The sequence below is a fragment of the Monodon monoceros genome, unplaced genomic scaffold, assembly GCF_005190385.1.
Source record: "Monodon monoceros isolate NGI ecotype Baffin Bay Population unplaced genomic scaffold, NGI_Narwhal_1 Super_Scaffold_12, whole genome shotgun sequence".
NCBI classification, from domain to species: Eukaryota; Metazoa; Chordata; class Mammalia; order Artiodactyla; family Monodontidae; genus Monodon; species Monodon monoceros.
Genome location: NW_021703768.1, coordinates 162842164 through 162860486, shown reverse-complemented (window position 1 = coordinate 162860486; position 18323 = coordinate 162842164). Strand labels below are relative to the sequence as shown.

Sequence of the window (18323 nt, the reverse complement as noted above, 5' to 3'; positions counted from 1 at the left end):
CCACCCAGTTCCCATGCTCCTTAGTGAAATCATCCCTCCTAGGCTGAGCTGACTAAATTACACACTCTTGAAGGAAACACAAATATGTATAAAGATGCTTTCTCACATAGATCACTCTCCTAGTCAAACTTCCTTGCTTCCTTAGAGCCCCCTTGTCCTACCTCTCATGCCTTTATTGCACCCAGAGTTGTGTGAGAGAATGCTCTAGAAATGAACTCACATTATGACTGCCTTTTTGGCTGAAAGGATGCCAAACTCTTCTTTCATTCAACAAATGTATCCTGGGCGTAGGGATAGATTAGGAGTTTGGGATTAAAATATACACACTACTTTACATAAAATAGATAACCAACAAGGACCTACTGTATAGCACAGGAAACTATATTCAATGTCTTGTAATAACCTATAACGAAAAAGAATCTAATAGATAGATAAAGTATAGATAGATATAGATATATAACTGAATCACTTTGCTGTACACCTTAAACTAGCACAACATTGTAAATCAACTATATTTCAATAAATTTTTTTTTTTTTTGGCTGCACTGCATGGCATGTGGGATCTTATTTCCCCGACCAGCGATCTAACCCTCATCCCCTGCATTGGGAGCACAGAGTCTTAACCGCTGGACCACCAGGGAAGTCCCTCAATAAAAATTTTTTAAAGTTAAAACAATACTACTAAAAGCCAACCAGCCAAACAAACAAAACCCCACAAATTTATCCTGGGCATCTACTATGTGCCAAGCTCTATGCTGGGCACAGTGCTATAGAAAGAGGACAAATACCACGGTCTCCTCTTGGGGTCTTTGAGGTAGGATAAAGGAGATAAATGTTGAATTCATTACACAAATAATTACATAGTTATGATTGCAATAAGGGTCACATAGGAAAATGCAAGCTTACAATAACAGGAAGTAACCTAGTTTGGGGGCTGTGATCCAGGAGGACTTCCGAGGAAGCCACATTTAAGTTGGGCTCTGTATTAGTCTGAATAGGTCAAGTTTCCCTGCAATAGCAAACAAGACCAAAGTCCAATGGTTTAACACAACCAAAGTTTATTCCCCCCTCATGTTACTCATCCTACATGAGCTGGCAGAGGCTCAGCTCTACACAGTCATGAAGGGGTCCAAGCTGACCAGGTACGTACCACCTTGTGGCTGTACCATCAGGAACTCACTGCCTCAGTTGCCACAAAGGAACAAGAGAGAGACTGGAGAAGCTTGTGTGAGCTTTTTTTTGTTGTTTTTTTAAAATTATTTATTTAAGGGCTTCCTTGGTGGCACAGTGGTTGAGAGTCCGCCTGCCGATGCAGGGGACACGGGTTCGTGCCCCGGTCTGGGAGGATCCCACATGCCGCGGAGCGGCTGGACCCGTGAGCCATGGCCGCTGAGCCTGCGCGTCCGGAGCCTGTGCCCCGCAATGGGAGAGGCCGCAGCGGTGAGAGGCCCACGTACAGCAAAAAAAAAACAAAAAAAAAAAGAATTATTTAATTAATTAGTTTATTTTGGGACTGCGTTGGGTCTTCGTTGCTATGCATGGGCTTTCTCCAGTTGCGGTGAGTGGGGTCTACTCTTTGTTGCGGTGCGCATGATTCTCATTGCGGTGGCTGCTCTTGTTGCAGAGCATGGGCTCTAGGCGCTGGGGCTTCAGTAGTTGTGGCACGCGAGCTCAGTAGTTGTGGCTCTCGGGCTCTAGAGTGCAGGCTCAGTAGTTGTGGTGCACGGGCTTAGTTGCTCCGTGACATGTGGGATCTTCCTGGGCCAGGGATCAAACCCGTGTCCCCTGCATTGGCAGGCAGATTCGTAACCACTCTGCCACCAGGGAAGTCCTTGTGTGGGCTTTTTGATGCTTCCTCAGAATTGATTGACATGCAGAAGTGATGTATGTCATTGCATACATCTCATATTTCAATGGCCAAAATTAGTCAAGAGAGTCACCTAATTGAAGTAGTTTTTCATTCAATAGATAGTGATCCCCAGAAATGTTTATCGTAGCATCTAAAGGATGAGTGAGAATTAGTGAGAAAAAGAGAGGAAGGAAGGAAGTGCCTTCCTGGTAGAACAGCACATTCAAAGACATGGGAAACAAAGAGACAATGGGGGCTTCCCCGGTGGTGCAATGGTTAAGAATCCGCTTGCCAGTGTAGGGGACATGGGTTCGATCCCTGGTCCAGGAAGATCTCATATGCCATGGAGCAACTAAGCCCATGTGCCATAACTACTGAGCCTGCATGCCACAACTGCTGAAGCCCCTGTGCCCAGAGGCCATGCTCTGCAACAAGGGAAGCCACTGCAATGAGAAGCCCGTGCACCACAACGAAGAGTAGCCCCCGCTTGCCGCAATGAGAGAAAGCCCGCATGCGGCAACGAAGACCCAACGCAGTCAAAAATAAATAAATAAATAAATAAATCTATTTAAAAAAGAGAGAGAGGTTCCCCGTCCCACTCCTGCTGAGAACTTGCCTTTGCTTCCTGCCCTCAGGTATGTGAGAGGAGCATGTTTCTTTCCAATAAATACCAATACATCAAAAAGAAAAAGAGAGAGAGAGAGAGACAATGGGGATATGGATTCAAAATTCTGACAGAAAAGGATTTTCAATCCAGACAACTATTTCCAGCCAAAATATTGATCAAGTGTGAGGAGCAAGTAAACACATTTCAAAACATGGAAGGACTCAGAAATGTTATCTTTGATGCTCTTACGTTCTCAGAAATTTACTGCAGGATGCACTCCACAAAAACAGAGGGGTAAACAAAGAAAAAAAGAAGACATGAGACTGAGGAAACAGGGATTCCAGCTTAGGAAAGAGATGAAGAGAATTCCTGGGATGGCGGCAGGAGGAATACCCCAGCAAAAAGAACCCAGGAGGAAAACAGAGTGCTACCTATAGATTATCTGATGAATTTTATCATTTGGAAAGTTGGATTGAGATAAATTACCAGAACTTCTAAGAGAGACAGCTAAAGAAAAAAAGAAGGTAATTAACTCCAGGTGGAGAAATTATACATCATAATAATTACATTTCTTAATTGTATCCTTCAAAAGGAAATTACATTTTCATAAAATCAATAAAAAGAATGTGAGCCACCAAGACACCAGGTGAATGCATGTCTCATATTCAGTTGATGACTCAGTGGCACCACCCGATGGCGGGGAGGCATCTCAAACTCAACTGGCCCTAAACTGAACTCCCTGAATTTAACTTCTGCCCTTTCTGTTCCATGCCCTTCTCATCTCAGATGCCTGAAAAGCAACCCACCAAAGTTTGAGGACTCCTAATGGCCCACGTGAAGATGCTCAGACCAATTTTGGGTTGACTCCGCCCACATTCTCCAACCTGACCAATCAGAGCAGTCCACTCCCCAGACCAGGAGATTGGTTTGGTTATGACATGTGATCCTAGCTGGGCCAATGAAATTCAGTACTAGGACTTCTGGTGGAACCCTGGGGTGACTGGATATCTTTTTCCAAGTTGCTACTGAGTGGGAATAATGGATCTGTAGTGCCAGGAAGAATCTCTGCCACCCAAAGGGGAGCTTGATGAGATGAAAGCCCAGCTGAGCCAAGAGACAGAGTTAGATTCCTGGTGACACTGGAGCTTCCTGATCCAGGTATGCCTGAAGTTAACCCAACTCCTAGATCCCTAGATTTTCAGCTACGGGAGTCAATTCATTCCTAACCACTGCCCCCACGCCAGTTTGAGTTGTTTTTAAGTTGGACTTAATTTTTTTTTCCTAGAACTTTCAACTAAACACATCCTGATTAATACAGCCCCTACTCAATGTCAGGCATTGCACTAGACAGTTGACACGACCAGTCTCATTGAACCGTATGAGAGGGGAATAGTTATGATTCCCATTTAACTGATGAGGAAACTGAGGCTCACAGATGTCAGTCCATCTGCCCAAGATCATCAGAGCCAGAATTCCAACCCACGTCTCTCTGACCCCAAATCCTGCTTCTCTGACCATGAGGAACAGTTGCCAGATTTGGAGATTTAGAGACAAGAGGTATGGTATGGTAGGGGGTGGGGAGCAGGGGAAGAGCCAGTTGGCAAAGGCCTGGGCTGCCTGAGCTTGCTTTCTTTTTTTATTATTTGTTTTAATTGAAGTAGAGTTTATTTACAATGTTGTGTTTGTTTCAGATATACAGAAAAGTGATTCGGTTATACATGCATATATATCTTTTCTTTCCAGATTCTTTTCTCTTATAGGTTATTACAAAATTTTGAGTCTAGTTCCCTGTGCTATATAGTAGGTCCTTGTTGGTTACTTATTCTACATATAGTAGTGTGGATATGTTTATCCCAAACTCCTAATTTATCCCTTCTCCCCTCTGCTTGAGCTTTCTTCAAAGTGCTCCAAGGAGTTACAGGAGGGTCGTGAGTGGGGAAGGACAGGAGGAAGGATGCACTGCAGTGTGGGCATTGGGATCAATAAAAATAATAACAAAAAGTAATAACTATCAAACCACAATGAGATGCCACTTCACGCCCACCAGGATGACTGTAATAAAAAAGGACGGAAGGGACTTCACTGGTAGCACAGTGGTTAAGAATCCTCCTGCAGGGGACACGAGTTCGATCCCTGGTCCGGGAAGATCCCACATACCGCGGAGCAACTAAGCTCTTGCGCCACAACTACTGAGCCCGTGCGCCACAACTACTGAAGCCCGCGTGCCTATAGCCTGTGCTGCACAAGAAGAGAAGCCACCGCAATGAGAAGCCTGCGCACCGCAACAAAGAGGAGCCCTCGCTCCCTGCAACTAGAGAAAAGCCCGCTCACAGCAACGAAGACCCGACACAGCCAAAAATAAATAAATAAATAATAAAATTTAAAAAGGACGGAAAATAACAAGTGTTAGCAGGATGTGGGGAAATCAGAACCCCTATATATTGCTGGTGGGAATGTAAAACAGGGCAATCACTTTGGAAAAGTTTGGCAGTTCCTCAAGATGTTCAGCAGAGAATTACCACATGACACCACAGTTCCACTCCTAGATATATTCCCAATAGAAATGAAAATATATGTCCACATAAAAAAACCTGTATACAGGGACTTCCCTGGTGGTGCTGTGGATAAGACTCCACGCTCCCAGTGCAGGGGGCCCAGGTTCGATCCCTGATCAGGAAACTAGATCGCACATGCATGCCACAACTAAGGAGCACGCCTGCTGCAACTAAGACCCGGTGCAACCAAAAAACAAAACAACAACAACAACAAACCTGTACACAAAGGTTCATAGCATTTTTCAAGGTAGCCAAAAATAAAAGAAGAAAAAGAATAGAAACAAGCCAAGTGTCTGAGAATTCCTTGATGGTCCAGTGGTTAGGACTTCGTGCTTTCACTGCAGGGGCCTGGGTTCGATCCCTGGTCAGGAACTAAGATCCTACATGCTGCACGACATGGCCAAAAAAAAAAAGTCTGACATTTATCAAGTGGTTAGCTCTGGGCCGAGCAATGTGTTAGCTCTTTACACCAATGATTGCCTTCATACTCCCAAGATCACTGTGAGAACGAAAAAGACTTTCATGACTTCATTTTACAGATGAGTAGGCTGAGGTCAGAGAGGTTAAGTAAGTCACACAGCAAGATGGTGAACAGATATCACAGGCCTGATATTTGAGGTCCACCAGATCTGCCCTTGCCCCACCCCCAGCTTCACCTCCCACTCCTGCTCTTTCCTCCCACTAAGCCATAACTCTGCCCTACTGACCTGATTTCTGTTTCTTTTACCCACACATTCTTTTCAGCCTCCACACTTTTGTTTTTGTTTTTGTTTTTGCGATATGCGGTCCTCTCACTGTTGTGGCCTCTTCCGTTGCGGAGCACAGGCTCCGGATGCGCAGGCTCAGCGGCCATGGCTCATGGGCCCAGCTGCTCCGCGGCATGTGGGATCCTCCCGGACCGGGGCACGAACCCGTGTCCCCTGCATCGGCAGGCGGACTCTCAACCACTGCGCCACCAGGGAAGCCCAGCCGCCACACTTTTGCATGTGCTGATTCAATATCTCTGCCCAATTGTTCTTTCCCCTCCCCTCCCTATCTAGTCTGTGAAATGAATGTCTAAGTGTGAGGGGGAAGAGAGAGAGAGAGAGAGAGAGGAAGAGAGAGGAGGATCTGACTCCAAGTTTCCAAACCTCACTTGGAAGTGAGGGATGCAGGAAGGGGGGCACCAAGAGGGCTGCTTGGTGGGAAAGATCAGGGCCTGCCTCCTCTGCCTTCTGAGGACTTGGTCTGCCAACCATGTCTCCAGCTTTTGGAGCCCTTGGCCTGGGTTTAACCCAAGCTGTATCTGGGGACATCTGTGCAGGAAGATGAGGTCAGATTTTCCCCTGGGCAGTTCACCAGGCCCGGAGTGAGCAGGGGAGAAAAGCATAGCTCTGCCCAATTTCTGCCCAGCACCTGGGGACGAGGTGATCCCCCCCCCACACGAAGCCCCTCACTCTCCCAACTCAAAGCCTCTTCTCGGAGCCTTTTAGAATTTTTAATAAGTACATTAATACAATAGTATTATTCACTCATAAAAAGAAATGAAGTCCTGCTGCCTGCTACAACCTGGAAGAACCTCAAAACATTATGCTAAGTGAAAGAAGTCTGGTGCAAAAGGCCACATATTGTATGATTCCATTTATACGACGTATCCAGAATAGAGAAATCCATAGAGACAGAGTGCAGATCAGTGGTTGCCTTGGGCTGGGGGATGGCGATGGGGAACAACTGTTTAATGGGTGTGGGGTTTCCTTTTGGGGTGATGAAAATGTTTTGAAACTAGATAGAGGTGGTGGTTGAATACCATTGTGAATGTCCTCAATGCTACTGAATTGTTCCTTTAAGAGGATTAATTTTAGGTTACGTGACTATCACCTCCTTTTTTTTTTTTTTTTTTGGCTGCGCTGCGCAGCCTGCAGGATCTCAGTTCCCTAATCAGGGATTGAGCCCAGGCCACTGCGGTGAAAGCGCTGAGTTCGGACTTTCCTGGTGGCACGGTGGTTAACATCCGCCTACCAATGCAGGGGAAATGGGTTCAAGCCCTGATCCAGGAAGATGCCACATGCCTCGGAGCAACTAAGCCCATGCGCCACAACTACTGAGCCTGCGCTCTAGAGCCCACGAGCCACAACTACTGAGCCCATGTGCCACAACTACAGAAGCCCACGTACCTACAGCCCGTGCTCTGTGACAAGAGAAGCCACTGCAATGAAGAGTAGCCCCCGCTGGCCGCCACTACAGAAAGCCCACACACAGCAACGAAGACCCAACACAGCCAAAAATAAATTAATAAATAAATTTGTTAAAAAAAAAAACAAAAAGAAAAGCTCTGAGTCCTAACCACTAGACCACCAGGGAACTCCCTCAATTAAAAAAAAAAAAGGAAGTACAGTAAGCTAGGCCTTTGCTCATGCTGATTCCTCTTCCAGGAACACCCCTCTGCCTTCATGTTATTCTGACCTCAGCTCACTTCACCTCTACAAAGAGGCCTTGCCTGCTCTTGGATCTAAAATGGTCCCCAGGACTTCCCTGGTGGCGCAGTGGTTAAGAATCTGCCTGCCAATGGAGGGGACACAGGTTCGATCCCTGGTCCGGGAAGATCCCACATGCCGTGGAGCAACTAAGCCCATGTGCCACAAAGACTGAGCCTGCGTGCTGCAACTACTGAAGCCTGCGCGCCTAGAGCCTGTGCTCTGCAACAAGAGAAGCCACCGCAAGGAGAAGCCCGCGCACCACAACGAAGAGTATTCCCCGCTCGCCGCAACTAAAGAAAGCCCGCGCACAGCAACGAAGACCCAATGCAGCCAAAAATCAATCTATAAGTAAATAAAATTTTAAAAATAAATAAATAATTAAAAAAATTAAAAAAAATAAAGTGGTCCCCATTCCCGGAATTCCCTGGCGGTCCAGTGCACACTTTCACTGCCAAGGGCACAGGTTCAATCCCTGGTTGGGGCCTACAAGCTGCGCGGCCAAAAAAAATAAAATAAATTCCCCATTCACTCCCGTAACACATTACATTTTATTTGTTTATAGTACATGTCACTATATGGAATTCTCTTAATAACTTGTGTATGATTTTTTTTTTGTCCCCCACAAAAATGTGAGCATCTTATGGGCAGAGGACCATGGTGTTCCCATTTTCAGATGAGGAAATGGAGGTTCAGGGAAGTTTAGAAACTGAAAGTCGCCCTGCCACCTGTCTCCTCTGAAATCCATGCTCCTGGCACTGCAGCCAGAGATTTCAAGCTCAGATACTGTGAGAGGCCAGGCTGGCAATAGAAATGTCCAAAGCCTCCTGGTGGCGTGGCCTGGGAGTATATGTCTTCTCGAGGACCTCTCAGGCTGTAAAATTGCCTTTTCTAAAAAAAATTTAATTTAATTTTTTGGCTGTGTTGGGTCTTCGTTGCTGCCTGCGGGCTTTCTCTAGTTGCAGAGAGCAGGGGGCTACTCTTCGTTGTGGTGGGTGGGCTTCTCATTACGGTGACTTCTCTTCTTGCAGAGCACGGGCTCTAGGCACACGGGCTTCAGTAGTTGTGATGCACGGGCTTAGTTGCTCCGCGGCATGTGGGATCTTCCTGGACCAGGGAACAAACCTGTGTCCCCTGCATTGGCAGGCGGATTCTTAACCACTGCGCCACCAGGGAAGTCCCTAATTTTTATTTTATATTGGAGTATAGTTGATTTACAATGTGGTGTTAGTTTCAGGTGTACAGCAAAGTGAATCAGTAATACATATACATATATCTACTCTTTTTCAGATTCTTTTCCCGTATAGGTTATTACAGAATATTGAGTAGAGTTCCCTGTGCTATACAGTAGGTCCTTGTTTATTATCTATTTTACACAGAGTAGTGTGTGTATGTTAATCCCAAACTCCTAGTTTATCCCTCCCCCCACTTTTTTTTGATTAGTAAACTCTATTTTTTAGAGCAGTTTTAGGTTCACAGCAAATTGAGCAGAAAGTACAGAGATGTTCCATATACTCCCCGTGCCCCACTCCCAACCTCTCCCACTATGGACACCCCACACCACAGCAGTGTATTTAGTACCACTGATGAACCTACATGAACACATCATTATCACCCAAAGTCCATAGGCCCATAGTGGCTCCCCCACCCCCACCCCTTCCCTCCCCGGCACTGCGAGGCTGCGAGGCATGCCAGGATCTTATTTTCCGGACCAGGGATTGAAACTGTGCCCCCTGCAGTGGAAGCACGGTCTTAACCACTGGACCACGTGGAGTCCCGAAAGTCCATAGATTTTTTACATTGAGGTTCACTCTCTGTGTTACACATTCTATGGGTTTGGACAAATGTATAATGACATGTATCTACCATTACTGTATCATACAGAATAGTTTCACTGCCCTAAAAATCCCCTGTTCTCTGCCTATTCACCCCTCCCTCCTCCATAATCCCTGCCAATCACTGATCTTTTTACTGTCCCCATAGTTTTGCCTTTTCCAGAATGTCACATGGTTGGAACTATACATCATGTAGCCTTTCCACATTGGCTTCTTTCACTTAGGAATATGCATTTAAGTTTCCTTCATGTCTTTTCATGGCTTGATAGCTCATCTCTTTTTGAGCTGACTAATAGTCCATTGTCTGGATGTACCAGTTTATTTATCCATTCACCTACTGAAGGACATCTTGGTGGCTTCCAAGTTTTGACAATTATGGATAAAGCTGCTAGTAACATCCATGTGCAGGTTTTTGTGTGGACAACACTCTATTCTTTAGAAGCAAGTCTCAAAGTCCAGCTCCTTCCCTCAAGGAGGGGGGAACTTAGCTCTCCCCTTTAGAGGGAGTTTCCAAGAATTTTTGGACGAAGATTAAGGCCACCTAGGTGATTAATAAATATTTGGGAGGAGAAACTTTGAGGCCATGCGAATGTCGTCTTTCTCCTTAAAGTTTTACCCATTAATTTTCTCATTAATCTGTGGATTCTACCTGCAACAATTATCACAGTGGTATTCTAACAGTGATTTTCTATTTTCATCATTCATTATACTTTTTTTTTTTTTTTGGCTGCATCATGCAGCTTGTGGGATCTTAGTTCCCTGACCAGGGATCGAACTCTTTCCCCCTGCAGTAGAAGTGCAGAGTCCTAACCACTGGACTGCCAGGGAATCCCTCATTATACTTTTATTAATTGGAATTCTTCTGTCAGGAAGATTTGTTCCTTCTCCCTCATTTTAAAATAGATTCAACCATGTATTTAAATCGGTATGGATTTGTGGACATTTATTCTATTTATTCTATTCATATAATCCAATTCTATCGCTATTTATTTTGTTCAAATTGTTCTAGCTTTGGCCAGTGGGAGTTCTTTCAGACTGGCTCTTGTGTCTTTTTGGCATTTTTTTTTTTAAAGCACTCTGTCTAGAAGATGCTCCAGGGCCCTTGTGCTCTTTCTCTGCCCCAGCCCTAGGAGTGGTCGTTTCTCCAAGAAGCCCTGGTTCCTCATACTGGAAAATGGTATTTAGAAACCAAGATCTGGGTGCTGAGTGTACTCATTGCTACTGGGGTGTCATTGCTCTGAGCCCTCGGCAGACAGAGCTGGGAAATGTGTGTGTACTAACCCATGTGTACACTCACATCCATATTTACTTTCATATCTAACTGTTAAAATAAACACTTCATAATGATAACCCCATCCAGCACCACACTGCTTATTTGTAACTTCATTCTCCAACAGTATGAAAACTGGTTGTCAGTATCTACAACATATGTACTTATTTGTTCAGTGCTAGTACATAGCAGTTCCAAAATTAACCCGTACCCCTGTGAGAAACAAATATACCGACCAGACTAGTGTTTCTGTACAGTTCAGACAGATGTTTGAATGGGAAACCTTTGAGCCAAGCAACCAAATCTTGAGGTTGTGAGCCGGAGTTGGCCCTTCGACCTCCAGTTTGAGACAACCCCCCACCATCCCCCCCACCCCACCCCACCGAAACCATGAATGCTCTGGTCTCTGGCTGTGGGAAAGTTGTCAGTTTGCACCTCCCTGCAGCCACATTCATGCCTCAGGACTGGTCAGAGGGAGATGGAGAGGGGGGGAATGGGAAGTCCTGCTGCAGCCCTCTGACTCTGGATGGGTGGAGGTGTGAGGGTACTGTGGGAGGCATTTTGCTCTTTCAGAGATGAGGATACAGCTCAGTGAGAGTGGGCACAGATTGGGTGGGGCGGCCCCTATGGGTGAGGGCCCTGGCAGTAGAACCTGCCGGGCAGGTGTGCCGGCCCAGACATGCATCAGGCAGCGGGCTGTGGCAGGAGCTCGGAGGCCAGTGGTGCCCTTCCCCTGGGAAAGAGACCAGGCATGGCTGGGGGGCAGGGGGTGGAGGCAGGTTGGGGTGGTGGTGGTGCCTGGGGTTGATGGGGCCTGAGTTGAACCCCTTCCTAATTCCTCCTCTGGGATACAGTGGTGACCAATAGCACCTGAGCTAACATTTACTGAACTCTCACCTGTGTCTCGCAGCTCTGTTCCACTCCTTCCTCCTCAACAGCATCCCTCGGAGTGGGGACTGTCATTATCCATTTTACAAAAGAGGCCGCCAAGGCTCAGAGTGGGTGTCACTTGCCCAGAGTCCTAGATTACAAAGTAGCTGAGTCCAGCTCCACACTCCAAGCTCTTAACCTTTACTCAGTGACTGGGCAGAGGGACAGACAGGATCCCTGGCTTCCTGGAGCTGGGAGTCTAGGGCAGAGACCCACAGTATGCCAGATGAATAAGTAAATATTCAAGGTAATCTCAGATGGTGCCAACTGCCGTGTGAGCTTGGGGAGGAGGGGGACGCAGCAGGGAAGGCCTCTCTGTGGAGGTGACTGGCTGGAAGGGCTGGAAGAAGGATGTTTCAGGCAGGCTGATCCCCAAGTGCCAAGGTCTTGAAGTGTGTGAGGAACTGGGGGGAAGCCAGTGGGGCTGGAAGGGAGTATGACAGAGGAATAGCAGAGATGTAAGGAGGAAAGACTGTGCAAGGCCTTGTGGGTTTTGAAGGCCTTGTAATTAGGGTTTGGACTTTAACTCTGAGCCACATATGGAGCCATGGGAGGGTCTAGAGCAGGAGAGGGCTGTGATCTTGTGGGATCTTGTGTACGAGGTGGCATGAGTTGGGGGTGCTGGGCCTGAGACCCGTGGCAGGAAGAGCCCCCCTCCACCCTGCGGGGCCCGTGGGAGGTGAGATCGCCGCCTGGGAGGTGAGAAGCAGTCACTTTCCCACCCTGGGGTGTGGCTTCCCCTTTGCAGAATGGGGTCATTTATGGATCACATGACGTGTGCCAGGCATGGCCCCGCCGCGTCTGGGGAATCTTCAGGGCTCATCCCAGCGGGCTTGGTCGCGGGAGGCTGTGGAGCTCTGGCACCCAAACCTTAAGGCGCCCCCCTTTCGTGGGCCCCACTGGCTGCGCTGTCCCTGTGTGGGACCTGTTGGAGCAGGCAGGAGTGGTTGTATTTGGAGCCACAGGGATTCCCTAAGAGGCTACACGGGGATGCGACCTGGCCTGGGTGTCCCACGCGGTCCCTCCCCTGGCGGCACCCTTCCGATCCATCCCCAACCTCTGGCTCATGGTCCCTGGGACGCCCTCACCCCACCCGTGACCCGCAAAGCCTGAGGCAGCAGGTGCAAAGGGCACAGTCCTGGTGAAGGTCGTGGCAGCCAGGCCCAGCCCCCCTTCCCGGCTGTGGCCTCTGGTAGGAGGGAGCTTCCCAGCCTGGAGGCTCCTGGGAACTGGGGGTGTGGGCTGCGGGGCCAGTTGGGACTGGTCCGTCGGAGGAGCGGAGGCCTGGGAGAGACGTGGGAGAGGCACAAACAGAGAAAGAGAAGCGACTGAGAGAGACACAGAGAGACGGGGAGAAACAGAGACGGAGAGACCCTGACAGAACAGAAGAGAGACACACAGAGAGAAAGTGAGGGAGACAGTCATTCATTCATTCACTCAGCGGCTGCTTACTGGGCACAGGCTGTGTCCAGGCAGTGCCCACGACAGAACGCAAATTCCTACCCCTGTGGGGCTGACTGGTAGGGACACAGTCCAGAAACATGACAACCGAGTAAATCACGTTGTCCGGAGTGATAAGGGTGAGAGAGACGGGGTGGGGGAAGCGGGAGAACCAGGGGGACTTACGAGCCAGACTCTCCTTATCTGGGGAGGAAAAGGTTCCCACCAGAATCTTGACCGCGCCTGCCCCTCCCCCACTCGCCCCAGACGGGGGGTGGGAGCGGGGAAATGGGGTGGGGCCTGAGCCCGGAGGCCGACGGGACCTAGCTGCTGGGGGGAGGGGATTGAGGCTACTGCTGCCGAAGACCCCTCCTAACCCGGGTTGCCAGGGTCCCTCCGCCGGCGGGACGTCCTTGGGGTGCAGCCCAGGAGGTTCAGTTGGAAGGTAGGTGGAATACAGGGAGGGACCAGTGCCCAGAGGACAGAGAGGGCCCCTTTACTTCGGTGGGGGTGGGGTGGGCGGGGGGAGAGGCTGAAGAACCCTCCCCTTCTCATGTCTCCGGGTCCTCCCACCGCGACGGAGCGTCCCTGGGAGAGAAGCCCAGGCCCGGAGGGGGGAGCTGAGGGCTCGCCTGTGCCAGTCGCCACCAGGGCGCGTTCCGGTGCCGCGGCGGGTGGCACAGGCTGGCAGACACGGGCTGGGAGCCCGGGCCCCAAGGGAGGGGGCAACTGCTTGCGACCGCCGGCACTCGGCCTTGCGGGCCCGCCCCCTCGCCTGTCAGCTCCAGTCCCGCCCCCCGAACAGAGGCAGCTCACTCAGCTCCAGGCCGGTCGACGGCTGAGCGCACAACGCCTGGGCACAGGGGTGAGTGTACAGCACTGGGTCCTTTCGCGCGCGGGGCTCGGCCTGGCCCAGAGGGTGTTGCCCTTGTCACTACCCTTGTCCCCTTGCTTGGGTTCCTCGGCCTTTCCCGAAGGCCTCGCGGGAGAGGAAAACCGGCGACTTCGGGACTGGATGCGGGACCCGGGATGGGGGTGTTTGTGGGGCGCCCGGAATCCCCTGGCCTTGCTCCCTCCCAGCCACGCCACTGCAAGTTTCACTACCTCACTCCTGCCTCCAGGCAAGACGAGGCGAGGCAGGCGGTGCACAGGGTGTGAGCCTCTGTGCAGTGTTCCCAGCAGAGCGAATGTAACCTGTATCTGCGTGTATCTGCTGCCCCCTTCCCCCCCAGCGTGGCTGAGTCCGTGACTCCCTGTGAGTCCGTATTTGCGCCTGGTTCCCTGTGTGCAGCTGAAGCTGTCTGGGGTGCATTTGTTCCTGCCATGTCCAACTAAGTGCGTTCCCCTCCCTAGGCCTTGGTTTTCTCATCTGTTAAGTGGGACTCCCGTGATTGTGTAACTGTTTCTGCGTGGATGTGTTTGTGTGGGAGCGTGAAAACCTTTGTGCCTGCTTCTATGCAGGGTACTTTGAGCGTCAGCTTCCTCGCCTGTAAATTGGGGACGAGGGGATTATAGCGTGCAGTCACAGGTGGGAGGTATTATTATAGTTTAATGACATATATGCCCTTCTGCAAGAGTCTGTGAGATGTGGATCCTGTCTGCTGCCCTCAGGCTCTGTCGCTGCAAAATGCGTGGATAGGCTCAGCTTTCTCCCTGGGGTTTTGTGGCGGATGAAGGGGGGTTCGCAGGAAAAAGCCCTGTGTGCAGCGAGGTGTGAAGATTGTGGGGCTCTGGGTTCCAGGCTTGGTGTGGGTGGAGTTTGTGAAATTGTGGCCTGTGAGACTAGGCATAAGATCCCGTCTGCGTGTGGCGGAATCTGTATATCTTTGCCTGTGTCTCTCTGTCCATGTGTGAACGGGCATTCGTGTTTCCCTGATGGGGTGTAACTGCGCATTTTGCCCTAGTTTGTGACTACCTGTGCACACGTCCTTGTCGGTGTGTCGCTGTATTTGTGTGTCCCTTTCTGTGTGTGGCTATTTCTGTCTATGATTAATACGCCTCTGGACATCCTTGCTTGTGTGTGAATTATTAGTGTACCTTTCCTGTGGGACTTGTGTTACCCTGTCCCCTTGTGATGTTATTTGTGTGTCTTTGTGTCGGCCTGTCTCCATGGACACCCCCCTGCCATCCCAAACTCCCTCTGGGCCCCGTAGTGCGTGTGGGGTAGGGAGTAGGGGGTTAGGGCCCCCTTCGCAGGTGAGGCCCCGCCCGTGCCCGCCTCCGCAGGCCGCGGGGATGGTGCGCGCCAGGCCTGACATTGCACCCAACCTCTCTGCAGTCTTGGGGCGGGCAGCCCATGGAGCCGGGGCTGCTGCGGCCAGCGCCAGTGAGCGACGTCATCGTCCTGCATTACAACTACACCGGGAAGCTCCGCGGTGCGCGCTACCAGCCCGGCGCGGGGCTGCGCGCCGACGCCGTCGTGTGCCTGGCCGTGTGCGCGCTCATCGTACTCGAGAACTTGGCCGTGCTGATCGTGCTCGGACGCCACCCGCGCTTCCATGCGCCCATGTTCCTGCTCCTGGGTAGCCTCACGCTGTCCGACCTGCTGGCGGGCGCCGCCTATGCAGCCAACATCCTGTTGTCGGGGCCTCTCACGCTGCGCCTGTCGCCCGCGCTCTGGTTCGCTCGTGAGGGTGGCGTCTTCGTGGCGCTCGCCGCGTCCGTGCTGAGCCTCTTGGCCATCGCGCTCGAGCGCCTCCTCACCATGGAGCGCCGGGGACCCGGACCCGCTCCCTCAGCTCGTCGGGGGCGCACGCTGGCGCTGGCGGCCGCGGCCTGGGGCGTGTCGCTGCTCCTCGGGCTACTGCCCGCGCTCGGCTGGAATTGTCTCGGCCGTCTGGACGCCTGCTCCACGGTCCTGCCGCTCTACGCTAAGGCCTACGTGCTCTTCTGCGTGCTCGCCTTTGTTGGCATCCTGGCTGCCATCTGCGCACTCTACGCGCGGATCTACTGCCAAGTGCGCTCCAAAGCGCGGCGCCTGGGGGCCCACCCCGGGGCTGGCGAGGGCGCCTCGACCCGCGCACGCCGCACGCCGCGCTCGTTGGCTCTGTTGCGCACACTCAGCGTGGTGCTCCTGGCCTTCGTGGCTTGTTGGGGACCACTCTTCCTGCTGCTCTTGCTGGACGTGGCGTGCCCGGCGCGCGCCTGCCCTGTGCTCCTGCAGGCGGACCCCTTCCTGGGCCTGGCCATGGCCAACTCGCTTCTGAACCCCATCATCTACACGTTCACCAACCGCGACATGCGCCAAGCGCTCCTGCGCCTTCTCTGCTGCGGCCGCCGCTGTTGCAGCCTAGGCCCGGGTGCCTCCCAGCCGTCGGGGAGCCCCCCTGGGGCTTCGGGCGGCCTGCAGCGCTGGCTGCCTCCTGGCCTGGATGGCAGCTCCAGCCATTCCGAGCGCTCGTCACCCCAGCGGGACGGGCTGGACACCAGCGGCTCGACAGGCAGCCCTGGCGCGCTCACAGCCGCCTGGACCCTGGTACCCCCTCCAGCCGCAGACTGACGCCCTTTGGTCCGCCACTGGCCTCCCTAAGAGCTCTTTCGCAGACTTTCTTGCTAAATTAAGGAATTTATAGGAAAAGCAGCTGAAGATGGTGGAGGCAGAAAAGACGCAGGAGAATGTATTTTATTGACGCTAAACCCCACGGCAATGAACAAAACAGACAAAAATCCCTTCCCTTGTGGGATTGATGTTCTGGTGGCAGACACAGACAATAACGGAATGAAGAGGTATGGAGATAATTCCAGTGACAATACACTGATGCGATGGTGGTCAGGGGATGCCTCTCTGCAGAGGTGGTAACATGTGACGTGAGATGGACTGTCCCGGGAACTTCTGAAGGAAGATCATTTCAGGGTGGGGCTGCAAAGGCCCTGAGCCTAGAATATGCCTGTGTGTTCTCTGAAAAGCACATATGTCAATGTGGCTGGAGCGGAGGATGGAGAGGGAGAGTGGGAGGAAACAAAGGCAGGGGGATAATGGGACAGATGGGGCAGGGACTTATGAGCCCAGGGGAGGACTTTCTTTTGCTCTGAGTGAAGTGGGTTCATGGAGCGTTCTAGGCAGAGGAGGGACTTAATCTGGCTTACGTGTTTACAGATGCCTCTGGTCTCTGTGGAGGGTGAAGCTAGGAGAACAAGGTGATGGTGACTGCACTAGCCTAGGGGAGTGGTGATAAGGAATCAGACCGTGTGGATTCTCCATGGATTTGGGAGGTATTGGACAGAATTCCGGAGGAAATTGGGGGTGGGGGAGAAAGGAGTCAAGGACAGCTCTTCACTCGAGAGGAGAGACCAAAGACAGGGCACCCTAAAATTTGACTCTAGGAGACTCAGCCAATTCCTATCTGAAACAAGATTTCTTTGAATGTGGTGTCAGATCCTTCATAAAGAATAAAAATACAATCGAATAATAAAAGTGATTACAGTTTATTGTGCCTGGATAGTCGCCCCATAGTGCTAGGCCCAGGACAGGCCTTTTTCTCACCCTTACTGCAACCTTTCAAGGTAGGTTTCCTCACCCCCATTTGACAGATGAGGAAACTCCAAGGACAAAGTACCTTGTCCCAGTGTCTGAGCCAGGATACAAGACCAGGTGGTCAGGCTCCAAGGTCCGAGGAGGCGCAGGCTTGATGTCTGGTCCCTCTGGAGGGGTCTGTTAAGGCCAAGCAGACACTCCCTCCTTCAAGGGTCTGCATTTTCGGCCAGGGGCGATCCTAGGGCCCCGTTTGTTCCCATAAAAGGCTCCAGGAGCGGAGGCCGCGTCTGCCAGCTGTCCCTGGCCCCCAGGTGTCCCCAGGCGTATTCCTAACCTCTGTGCGGAGGGGCTGGCGGGAGAGGGGCGGGGTGGGTGTGGGGAAAGGATTGGGGGCTTCGGGCTCAGATTGCGGCACGCCACCTGCCGGGAAACATCGGAACTGCAGGCAGCCGTAAGTAAAGATCGCGGTGTGTTTTGGGGCGTGGAGCGGGGGCTGACCCCTGCAGACCGTACGCACGGGGAAACAACCTACTTGCTGGAACACAAACACACTCAAACCTGGGGTCGCCTCCCAGGGCACTTCGAGAACTGGACCCAATCTCCCACCTGGCCTGGTTCCCCTATCCCCAGGCTCCTGTTATCTTCCGGGGCAACCTGAGACACCCCACCCCATTGTTCAGTTGTGTGATAGTGTGATTGTACACGAGTTATTCACTTGTTCACATCTTACAAAATTCAAAAAGCACCAGTTCCCCCTCCTGGATGCATACACTATTGGGAAACTTTCAGAGCTATTCTGTGGATAAATGAGCTGAAATGTAAATACACCTCTCATTTTACACTTTAGCACTGCTCTCCACCTTGCTTTGATCACTTAATAGTATATCTTGGAAATTGTTGCACATCTAGA

General features: G+C 51.1%; 1 protein-coding gene across 1 annotated transcript; it reads left to right on the top strand.

The window, feature by feature from the left end:
- The first annotated feature begins 13492 nt into the window (after positions 1 to 13492).
- On the top strand, positions 13493 to 17337 carry S1PR5 (sphingosine-1-phosphate receptor 5). Its single transcript, XM_029217741.1, has 2 exons — positions 13493 to 13804; positions 15218 to 17337. The coding sequence occupies exons 1-2, from the start codon at positions 13493 to 13495 to the stop codon at positions 16436 to 16438; spliced, it is 1533 nt and encodes a 510-aa protein (XP_029073574.1). The 3' UTR covers positions 16439 to 17337.
- Positions 17338 to 18323: the final 986 nt, after the last annotated feature.